The sequence below is a fragment of the Amblyraja radiata genome, chromosome 8 (genome assembly GCF_010909765.2).
Source record: "Amblyraja radiata isolate CabotCenter1 chromosome 8, sAmbRad1.1.pri, whole genome shotgun sequence".
NCBI classification, from domain to species: Eukaryota; Metazoa; Chordata; class Chondrichthyes; order Rajiformes; family Rajidae; genus Amblyraja; species Amblyraja radiata.
Genome location: NC_045963.1, coordinates 79,518,349 through 79,530,589, shown reverse-complemented (window position 1 = coordinate 79,530,589; position 12,241 = coordinate 79,518,349). Strand labels below are relative to the sequence as shown.

Sequence of the window (12,241 nt, the reverse complement as noted above, 5' to 3'; positions counted from 1 at the left end):
CTATCTCTCCCTCCTAACCCCATTCTCCTGCCTTCACCCCATAACCTCTGACACCCGTACTAATCAAAAATCTATCTATCTCTGCCTTAAAAATATCCACTGACTTGGCCTCCACAGCCTTCTGTTGCAAATAATTCCACAGATTCACCACCCTCTGACTAAAGAAATTTCTCCTCCCCTTCCTAAAAGAATGTCCTTTAATTCTGAGGCTGTGACCTCTAGTTCTAGACTCTCCCACTAGTGGAAACATCCTCTCCACCTCTACTGTATCCAAGCCTTTCCAACCCAATGTAACGCTCCAACCCAATGTAACACTCCAACCCATGTGAAAGTCTGTTGCAGGAAGGATGGCTCGGAGCAGCATGCAGCCTGCTTACCACCAACCCTCTGCCACGTCTCCATGGCTGGGAGAGCCATCTTATGCAGTTGTCCACATCAGGGCCACGTTAGTGCTGGTGAACAGCGATTAGTGGCAGGCCTGACCCAGCATAGTTCAGCCATGCCTTGATGTAGTTTTAATCATTATATTCCTATTGTTGCAGACAAATCAAGAACGGACTTGGATCATGTTCCTAAGGTAACGGGCACTATTCTTTTCATGTCACCTACAGGATCTAAGCAGAGACACCATTGATCATGGCATATCAAGGGTCATGTTCAAGCAGAATTCAACATTATATAAGCGGGAAATTTCTAAATTGCAAATACACGTGTAAGGAGAAGGCAGCATTTGTTCTGTGTCTTGAAGCACAGCAGGCACTTCCTGCCCCAGGACCCCCCCATGGAGGGGCCTATCGTTGGGTCTCTGGTGGGGCAAGGGGCTTGTCTGGAATCCAGGGGAGAGAGGAGGCCTGTCACTTGATTCTGGGGGGGATGGGCCTGTCACTGGAATCCAGGGGAGGGGAGGGGCCTGTCACTGGAATCCAGGGAAGGGGAGGGGTCTGTCACTGGAATCCAGGGGGATGGGAGGGGCCTGTCACTGGAATCCAGGGGAGGGGAGGGGCCTGTCACTGGAATCCAGGGGAGGGGAGGGGCCTGTCACGAATCCGGGGAGGGGAGGGGCCTGTCACTGGAATCCAGGGGATGGGAGGGGCCTGTCACTGGAATCCAGGGGAGGGGAGGGGCCTGTCGCTGGGATCCAGGGGAAGGGGGGATTTCCATCACTTGTTTATTTGAATAGAATCTGAAAGGACAAACATTGAAAGTTGTTTGTTCTGCTTGTCAACTTACAGATATTTTTGAAGTCAGACTTTGCTCTGGAGGATCCTCCAACGTTCTCCATGGTCTTACCCTGGTCACACTTCAGTGGTCAATATGAAGCTGGTGTAAAAGGTGCTCGTGACGGGGCATCCTCGAGGTTATTACAAGAAAAGGTATCGGAAGCAATAAGTAGCGGCCCTTGATGTTTCTGCCTCTCCAGTGCTCTGTTTGAGATGCAACACTGCTGCAGTGGAGGCCTGCAGCACGCACTATTGGTCACACTCATACTGGGTCAATGACTTTGAATTAATTATTCAGTAACTGTGAGCTTTGCTGTCGCGACCAGCATTCATTGCCCACCCCTGATTTCCTTTGCAGAGCCGATCATATTCATAGATCCGGCCGGCAATGTATGTAAGTCTGATCAGAGTTTATCAGAGGCGCTGCCTCAAAAAGGCAGCCAGCATCATCAGAGACCCACACCACCCTGGCCACACACTCGTCTCACTCCTGCCATCAGGAAGAAGGTACAGGAGCTTGAAAACTGTAACGTCCAGGTTCAGGAACAGCTCCTTCCCCACAGCCATTCGGCTATTAAACACTACAACCTCAAATAAGCTTTGAACTACATAGACTATTATTGTTGTTATTGCACTATTATTGATTGTTTTTTGTGTGTACGTGTGTGTGTGTGTATATATATTTATATGATCTATATGTGTATTTGTGAATATGTGTGTGTGTATATACACAGGCAGCATCTGTGGAGAACATGGATAGGTGACGTTTCACAGAATGCTGGAGTAACTCAGCGGGTCAGGCAGCATCTCTGGAGAACATGGATAGGTGACGTTTCAGTTTTGAGTCTGGGGTGGGAGATTGCAACCTTCACGTGGTCCGCCCTGTTTCAACGAATGCAATCAACCTGGAGTGCACAATCAAAAAAGATCAAATAGAACAAGTTGTCCTACAACTTTAGGCTGTGCATGCCATACGCAAGAAGTAGTTTCGATGCCTGAAGAAGGGTCCAGACCCTAAACGTCACCTATCCATGTTCTCCAGAGATGCTGCCTGACCCGTTGAGTTACATCAGCACTCTGTGAAACGTCACCTGCAGGTGGTGGTGATCCCGTGCACTGGTTACTGTTCTCCTTGGTAGAGTTCGGGAGGTGTTGAAGGAGTTCCCCCTCGCCACGGGTGCCGTGTCATCCCGCGCTACCCGCTCCATGGTCGATTAGTCGGCGACTAAACCGTCTCCCCCACCTGGTTTGCCAGGTGACGAGGGGGCTGTGGACCCCCAGCAGGACCATAAACAAGATCTGTCAAAGGGTGGATGAGTTCCTAGCGAGCCTCCCTCAAGCCTCCAATGTGGATAACCTCACATTTACCCACATTAAACTGCATCTGCCCATTCACCCAACCTGTCCAAGTCATCCTGCATTCTCATAGCATCCTCCTCACAGTTCACACTGCCTCCCAGCTTTGTGTCATCTGCAAATTTGCTAATGTTACTTTTAATCCCTTCATCTAAATCATTAATATATAATAATAATAGCTGCAGTCCCAGCACCGAGCCTTGCGGTAGCCCACTAGTCACTGCCTGCCATTCTGAAAAGGACCGTTAATACCTACTCTGTTTCCTGTCTGCCAACCAATTTTCTATCCATGTCAGCACTCTACCCTCAATACCATGTGCTCTAATGTTGCCCACTAATCTCCTATGTGAGACCTTATCAAATGCTTTCTTAATAGTCCAAGTACACTACATCCACTGGCTCTCCCATGTCCATTATCCTAGTGACAACCTCAATAAATTCCAGAAGATTAGTAGGATGTCAGAGTACTTGAGATTTGCCATTGTTAGGAGTGGGGATGAGGTTCATTTATGGAGAAAGACATTGAATGTTTTTGCCGATCTAAAAATATATTAGTTTTGAGGAATATTTGAAATGAGGAAGGATTTTCATAAAATGAATTGAGGGAAACCTATTACCATTGAGTCATTAACTTGATGTTAAAATTTAATAGGAATAACAGAAGATGAAAGGATAAGGGGGAAACTTAAGGATAAGGGGGAAATCCTTTAAAACCGAGATGAGAAGAACTTTTTTCACACAGAGAGTGGTGAATCTCTAGAACTCCCTGCCACAGAGGGTAGTCGAGGCCAGTTCATTGGCTATATTTAAGAGTGAGTTAGATGTGGCCCTTGTGGCTAAGGGGATCAGAGGGTATGGAGAGAAGGCAGGTACGGGATACTGAGTTGGATGATCAGCCATGATCATATTGAATGGCGGTGCAGGCTCGAAGGGCCAAATGGCCTACTCCTGCACCTAATTTATATATATGTTATATATATATATATATATATATATATATATATATATATGAAAGGAATAAGCTGATTGTTAAACGGTGACAAATATTTATGTGTGCAATATCCTTCTAAATGTAATTGCAAAAGATATTTTTGACACTAAAGTAGGAATATATCAAGCTGTGAAGTAGTGAAGTAGTGAGTGGCCACTGTTTGATGCTGATGCATTTTTGCCTTGCAGTTAAGCCATTATTTGGACGTTGTGGAAGTGAACATTGCTCAGCAGATCTCTCTCCGCTCCGATGCCTTTTTCCATGCTATGACCTCGCAACATGAACTTCAGGACTACCTCACCAAAACCTCACAAGCTGTCAAAATGCTCCGTGACAAAATCGCCCACATTGACCAAGTGATGTGTGAAGGATCTTTGCAAATATTGAGACTGGCTGTGACTAGAAATAACTGTGTAAAATTATATAATAAACTCAAACTAATGGCGACTGTGCATCAAACGCAGCCGACTGTCCAGCTGTTACTGTCCACATCTGAATTTGTTGGGGCACTGGATCTTATTGCAACAACTCAGGAAGTACTGCAACAGGAGCTTCAAGGAATTCATAGTTTCAGGTATATCATACGCTTTTCATTACCGTTATTGCGTTTATTTTCTGTGTATTTACCTTTGGACATACAGTAAAACCCGTTGTGAAGTGAATCTGTTCCTTTAAACCACGTGGTGTTCTTGCCTTCCATCTTGACACTTCATTCAAAGCCAAAAGGAATACTTTTTACCAAGTCATGGATGAACAAGGAGCTGATTATAGAATATGGGCCAAACGCGGGCAGGTGGGACGAGCGTAGATAGATGGGGCATCTTGGTCGGCATGGGTGAGTTGATGTGAAGTGGCCTGTTTCCGTGCTGTGTCACTCTGTGACTCAGAGTAAGAGGAGGAGAGAAGGCTCCACAACACTGATACTCAAAGGAGGTTTTGACAATTTGGGGTTTCTGCACAGTAATTGTATTTTATCTTGAACTTAATGTTTAGCTTAATTAAGACACTTGGGAAATATGTTTTGGAAACTAAGCTGTAAAAATATGAATGTGAAAGCTCTAAGAAATGTGTGATCATCCACGTTGGTTGGAAAAATAGATAATATATGTTTTAAATAATGAGAGCTTGATAAGTGTTAGTGTTCAGCTAGCCGGGCTCTTAGTGCACAAGCATCACTGAAAGATAGCATCCAGGTGTTGCAAGCAACTAGGCAGGCAATAGGGTTGACTTTGAGTTTAGTTTATTGTCACATGTACCGAGGTACAGCGAAAAGCTTTAGTTGCGTGCTCACCAGTCAGCGGAAAGACTGGCCTTTGATGTGTTATAATTTGTGCACAAAGATGTTGGGCCGGTGAGACCTCACTGAGGACATTCTGTGCAAGTTGGGTCTCAATAAAGGTGCAGTGAAGTTGACCAGATTGTTTCCAGGGATGGTGCGCTTGTTGTTTAAGCAGATATGAGACCAGGTTGGCCCTGCATTCTGTGAGGAATGAGAGGTGATCTCATGGAATGTACAGCATTCTTAATCCACTTGACAGGGAAGATGGGCAGTGATATTCCCCACCGCCTTGGTTAAGTAGAACCAATGGTCATGGTCTCAAAGTAAAGAGGGCAGTCACTTGGGATGAAGACATTTCTTTGGCCAGAGGTTGGTGAATCTTTGTAATTCTCTGTGCAAGGGACTGCGGAGGTTCAGGTCACTGCCTATCTTCACCACACAGACAGATGGACATGGATATGAAGGAGATCACGAACGTGGAGGCCAGGTCAAAGATCATCCCTGATCTTATTGGATGGGACAGCAGGCAGAGGGGCTGATTGGCCACCTCCTTTGAATTTTTATATAAAACTGTGGCACGGTGGTGCAGCGGTAGAGTTGCTGCCTCACAGAGACCCGGGCTCCATCCCGACTACAGGTGCTGCCTGTACGGAGTTTGCACGTTCTCCCTGTGACCTGCATGGGTTTTCTCCGGGTGCTTCGGTTTCCTCCCACACTCCAAAGACGTGCAGGTTTTGTAGGTTAATTGGCTTGGTATAAATGTAAATTGTCCCGAGTGTGTGCAGGACATCACACTGGTGTGGACTCGGTGGTTCTGTGCTGTATCTCTAAACTAAACTGAGAGGAAAACTTCGGAATTGTAAAACAGGACAATGAGCATTAAACGGCCAGAGCTAAATTAGCTGCCCAGTTTGGACCACATCCCCTTTGGTCATGTGTAGGAAGGAACTGCAGAGGCTGGTTTAAATCCAAGATAGACACAAAAAGCAGGAGTAACTCAGCGGATCAGACAGCATCTCTGGAGAAAAGGAATAGATGATATTTTGGCTCGAGTCAACTCTGACAAAGGGTCACGATCTGAAACGTCACCTATTCCTTTTCTCCAGAGATGCTGCCTGACCCGCTGAGTTACTCCAGCACACTGTGAAACGTCACCTATCCATGTTCTCCACAGATGCTGCCTGACCCGCTGAGTTACTCCAGCACTCTGTGAAACGTCACCTATCCATGTTCTCCACAGATGCTGCCTGACCCGCTGAGTTACTCCAGCACTCTGTGAAACGTCACCTATTCCTTTTCTCCAGAGATGCTGCCTGACCCGCTGTGTTACTCCAGCACTCTGTGAAACGACACCTATCCATGTTCTCCACAGTTGCTACCTGACCCGCTGAGTTACTCCAGCTTTTTGTGTCTATCTCCCATATTGTCATGCTGGAGTGAACACAGCTTGGTTTAAAACTGGGGCAGAGGGAGATGCTCACTTGAAACACTGGTCAAGAGTTCACAAGCTTAACCTTCACAAAGATGTGGAGAACTGTTATGATAACCTACTAATATGTGGATTTCTAAGTACAATAGCAAGTTGTCATCTGATTTAATATGTGTCTGAATGAAACATCAAGCTTCCTGTGGTTGAAATTCAGTGAATCCAAGATTGACTCTAGGGGGAGTAGTTTTCACATCATCACATAATTCAGGGAATGTATTTGGTTAATGTTGGAAATAACTTTGTTAAACGTCCCTGTCTTTCTGTTGGCATATGCAAATAATGTTTGAATTGGGCATTTATGAATTCTTACTTTAAAAAACACAGCTCTGAATCAAACTTGTGTATATAGTTACTGATTCCATGGTGAATAGTAATGAATACATTGAATGAACAGAACAATACTTGTCATTATCCAGGTATAATTAAGTTCATGGCTACTATGTATTTCACCTTTAGGGTTTGTTGAGTTGGATTGTTTAATTGTGGTAATAAATAAGGTGGAAAGCAACTATTAAAATTATGAATGTAGTGAATTGCAGGATTGAAACATTATCCGATTAGCCGATTAGGAAAAGGGGAGATGCAACGAGACCTGGGTGTCATGGTACACCAGTCATTGAAAGTAGGCACACAAAAGGGCTGGAGAAACTCAGTGGGTGCAGCAGCATCTATGGAACGAAGGAAAAAGGCAACGTTTCGGGCCAAAACCCTTCTTCAGACTGATCGGGGGTGGGGGGGTGGGGGGGCGGGGAGAAGAAAGGAAAAAGGAGGAGGAGTCCGAAGGCTGGGGAATTGGAGGAGACAGCAGGGGGACTGAGGAAGGGGAGGAGACAGCAAGGACTAACAAAATTGGGAGAATTCAATGTTCATGCCCCCAGGATGCAGACTCCCCAAGCGGAATATGAGGTGCTGTTCCTCCAATTTCCGGTGTTGCTCGCTCTGGCCATGGAGGAGACCCAGGACAGAGAGGTCGGATTCGGAGTGGGAGGGGGAGTTGAAGTGCTGAGCCACCGGGAGGTCAGGTAGGTTCTTGCGGACCGAGCGGAGGTGTTCGGCGAAACGATCGCCCAACCTCCGCTTGGTCTCACCGATATAGATCAGCTGACATCTAGAGCAGCGGATGCAATAGATGAGGTTGGAGGAGATGCAGGTAAACCTCTGTCGCACCTGGAACGACTGCTTGGGTCCTTGAATGGAGTCGAGGGGGGAGGTAAAGGGACAGGTGTTGCATTTCTTGCGGTTGCAAGGGAAAGTGCCCGGGGAGGGGGTGGTACGACAGAGAAGGGAAGAATTGACAAGGGAGTTATGGAGGGAGCGGTCTTTGCGGAAGGCTGATATGGGGGGAGATGGGAAGATATGGCGAGTGGCGGGGTCACATTGGAGGTGGCGAAACTGACGGAGGATTACTTGTTGTATGTGACGGCTGGTGGGGTGAAAGGTGAGGACTAGGGGGACTCTGCCCTTGTTGTGAGTGGGGGGATGGGGGGGAGAGAGAGCAGTGTTGCGGGGTATGGAAGAGACTCTGTTACGAGCCTCATCTATGGTGGAGGAGGGAAACCCCGGTTCCCTGAAGAATGAGGACATTTCAGATGCCCTGGTGTGGAACGCCTCATCCTGGGAGCAGATGCGGCTTAGACGGAGGAATTGGGAGTAGGGGATGGAGTCCTTACAGGAAGCAGGGTGGGAAGAAGTGTAGTCCAGATAGCCATGGGAATCAGTAGGTTTATAGTGGATGTCGGTCAGAAGTCTATCACCTGCGATGGAGATAGTGAGGTCAAGGAATGGTAGGGAAGTGTCAGAAATGGTCCAGGTGTATTTGAGTGCCGGATGGAAGTTAGTGGTGAAGTGGATGAAGTCAGTCAGTTGTGTGCGGGTGCAGGAGGTGGCACCAAAGCAGTCGTCGATGTAGCGGAGGTAGAGGTCGGGGATGGGGCCCTGGTACGTATTAAACAAGGATTGCTCGACGTAACCGACAAAGAGGCAGGCGTAGCTGGGGCCCATGTGTGTGCCCATAGCTACGCCTTGTATTTGGAGGAAATGGGAGGAGTCAAACGTGAAGTTATTGAGGGTAAGGACCAGCTCCGCTAGGCGGAGGAGAGTGTCAGTGGCCGGGTATAGGTTGCTTCTCTGGCCGAGGAAGAACCGGAGGGCTTTGAGACCATCCTGGTGGGGGATGGAGGTGTAGAGTGACTGGAGGTCCATGGTGAAGATGAGGGGGTGAGGGCCTAGAGAATGGAATGCGCGGAGACGACGGAGAGTGTCTGAGGTGTCTTGAACATAGGTAGGGAGGGATTTAACCAAGGGGGATAGGATGGAGTCAAGGTATTTGGAAATGAGTTCGGTGGGGCACGAACAGGCAGAGACAATGGGATAGATGTTTCTATGTCGATCCGTTATTCACAGTCTACGGGCAAGATATTTGGTGTATATTTGGTTTGAGGTAGGGTCTCCAGCTGTGCTATAACTGTGGAGATGCAGACATTGTCCGTACAATGTTTCTGAAGCTGACTCGTTGCTACAGGTTGCACACGTATTCAAATGGATGTAGGCCTTATGATGTGGTGCCGGGCGCCGGGCCAGGTTTTTGTGCTGCTTGGGTATTGTATTGTATGTATGGAATGCATAAATATGATCCTAGCTTCCGTCTAGTTATATGGAGGGGAAAACCAATGCACCCACGTTGGGAAATGTGTTGCCTTTTATCACCGCAGCTGCTGTTGAATCACTAACATTTGTTTTAGAAATATTTATCGCTGATTATTCTTCTTGTAACAGGACCATCAGGTTTTAAATCAGTTTAATGATGTGCGAGGCACATTGTGTGAGGGTCATTTATAAAGGCGCACAGTACCTGCAGGAACTGATCACAAGATATCTCATTTGTTGTTTTCAGAAATGTTTTATAACGTTTCACAATCGCCACTGCTGAGCTGGAGAACTCTCATCTAACTGCCCGCCATTGCACACTAATCCTTCACAATCGACACACCTTGCCAAGTAGTGCCAGACCAGAACTCTCCTCTCTCTTGCCTTGTCTGCTGAGTAGTCAATCATCCCATTAGAATATGGTTTGCAGGGCAGCACGGTGGTGCAGCGGTAGAGTTGCTGCCTCACAGCTCCAGTGACCCGGGTTTGATCCTAACCCCAGCTGCTGTCCGTACAGGCCTTTCGGCCCTCCTAGTCCGTGCAGACCAGCGATCACTCCGTGCACTAGTTCCATCCTACTCGCTAGAGACATTTTACCAAAGCCATTTGACCTACAAACCTGCAGGCCTTTAGAATGAGAGGAAGCTGGAGCACCTGGAGTAAACCCATGTGGTCACAGGGAGAACGTGCAAACTCCTTATAGACAGCATCAATAGTCAGGATGGAACCAGGGTCTCTGGCACTGTGAGGCAGCAACTCTACCGCTGCACCACTGCTGCCCCGTTTTGTAAACTTGGTCAGTATGGCACTTTGGTTATTGTATTTTCTGCTTTGGTATAGCATATTTCAAAGGTTTCAAATATATTTTATTGTCACGTGTACCAATGAAGGTACACTGATATGTGAATTACTATACAGCTATATGGAACAAAAAGCAACAAGACCCACAACTACATGAAAGTAAACATAAACATCCACCACAGCTGATTCCCCACGTTCCTCGCTGTGATGGAAGATAAAGTCTAATCTTCTTCCTCTTTATTCTCCCGCGGTCGGGGCAATCGAACCATCCGTCGGGAAGCTCCCGTAGCCGGCGGTCGAAGCTCCTGCGGCTTGGAGTTCCCGAAGTCGGTCTCTGACCAGAGACCGCGGGCTCCGTGATGTTAAGTCCACAAGCACCCGCGCTTGGAGTTCCGAGGTCGACCCCTGGCAAAGGGATTGCGAGCTCCGCGATGGTAAGTCCGCAGGCGACCGCGGTGGAGCTCTCAAAATCGGTCTCCTGCAAGAGGCCGCCAACTCCTCGATGTTAGGCCGCAGTGCGGACGGAGATACGATACGGGAAAAAATCACATCTCCATCGAGGTAAGCGATTAGTAAAAGTTTCCCCCAACCCTCCCCCCCTCCCCACATAAAACAAGCTAAAGAACACTAAAAACATTCATTTAACACGTACAATTAAAACACAAAGAAGGAAAGGACAGACAGCCTGTTGGCGAGGCAGCCATTGGTGCATTAACTATTTTGGCCAATTTGCTTTGATTGGTGAATGGGCCAGTAGAATGCGATGTTAAGAATGGGCCCAGGAGTTGCTGGTCTGATGCTGACAGGATGCCACGCACTGTGTTTCATTAGTTACAGCGATCTCGCCAGGTGGAGGCTGACTTGTAATTATGCATTTTGTGTACAATTGGGGAAATGTACAGCTAATGCACATTTTTGTTGTGAACTCATTACCAAATACAAATTAAAATATAGAATAAAACCCTATCCAACCATGGCCAATCTGAACCTAAGTCTATCCATGGGTAGTTTTTCTTCCACGCATGACCATATAAATATAACAGTCTCAAACATATTGTACATCTGTCTCAGGATGAAGCACCAACTACTAATGGGAATCAGAGGGTGTGGGCTGCAGGGCCATCACTCTTGCCTGATGAAGGCTGGTGTGGCACGGCACGGCACGGCACGGCACAACCTGAAGCCGGCATGCATGCATTTGTGGGCATGGAATGGCAGGTCAGGGTCGTCAATGGGACACCAAGGGGTTTGGTCAATGGAGAAAACCTGACCCTGTGGACTATGTATGTGCCTGCTTTGTTAGCTTGACACTGAGTAGGCGTACCAAACATTGTCTTGAGTTTGTGTTTTACACAGGAAGGTTGATTTAAACTGGTTATATGCTATTAGCAATTTAGCATTCCACGTGTGTACTCACTTCACTGTTGAAGAGCTGTTGTCGTTTCCTCTTTGGATATTTTCAATTATCCACTATAATAATAATATTCGAACAGATTAAAAAATATAAAGCAAGTGTGAAACAGCATACAAAAAAAAACAAAACAAGAGTACTTATAAAGTGTCATAAACAATATCTATAAATAAATGAAATCGTATGTGTCCGAAAAGGAGCAGGAAGAAGCCAAAGCTTATTCATTCCCACCCCTTATTCAACTGCTTCTAATTATCTTATACAAATTTAGCAGTTATAGTTAGTACCTATTTCCATATGTACACTAAATTATTCACATTTATACACTAATCAAATATTTACAAAGCCATACAAAACTATCCTTCATATGTGTCTGTTTTTGATGTGTCAGAAATAGATTTAGATTGAGAATCCAGTGATAACTGTTAGATGTGTAATCTTTAGTAATTTCATAATGGGCCTCAATGGTCAATGTAAACACTTCATTCAATACTCTGGAATTAAATCTACATGCTTTGTTGGCCTATAATAACAACTCATTCAATTGACTTCTAAGTCAATTGAATCAAGTTGAAATGTAACTGACTTCATTATTACAACATTAATTTGATTTTAAATGGATTTGTCTTAATGCATGACTCTTTGTGATGTGTATTTCACAGAGCTGAATGTTGAAGATATACTATAATGTTATTAGAGCACTGTATACTGTATTGGTCTGTGGATCAACGTTTAAGAAGGTTCTGATTGTTTGTTTCTTGGTGCTTGAGGTGTATTTAGTTGAGGATCATTTGTACACCAATAATTAATGATGTATTTTGCTTTTCCAGACACCTTGGTTCCCAGCTGTGTGAACTGGAAAGACTTATAGATAAAATGATGTTGGCAGATTTTTCTACCTATACGCATAGTGATTTAAATAGACCATTGGAAGATGATCAGATGTTAGAGGAGGTATGTAAAATATTTATCTTAATGTTTTTTTCAACTTTTTTGTATCTTAGACTATAATGCATGGATGATTTGATCTGTAAATTCAGCTTGTATC

General features: G+C 45.8%; 1 protein-coding gene across 4 annotated transcripts in view; it reads left to right on the top strand.

The window, feature by feature from the left end:
- vps54 (VPS54 subunit of GARP complex) overlaps positions 1–12,241 on the top strand; it is a 69,532-nt gene that overhangs the window by 16,529 nt on the left and 40,762 nt on the right. For all 4 annotated transcript variants that reach the window (XM_033026317.1, XM_033026314.1, XM_033026315.1 and 1 more), the window contains exons 5-8: positions 543–577; positions 1,233–1,373; positions 3,756–4,141; positions 12,024–12,147. In XM_033026317.1, the coding sequence (XP_032882208.1) occupies positions 543–577; positions 1,233–1,373; positions 3,756–4,141; positions 12,024–12,147 (686 nt within the window). The remainder of the gene's footprint in view (positions 1–542; positions 578–1,232; positions 1,374–3,755; positions 4,142–12,023; positions 12,148–12,241) is intronic.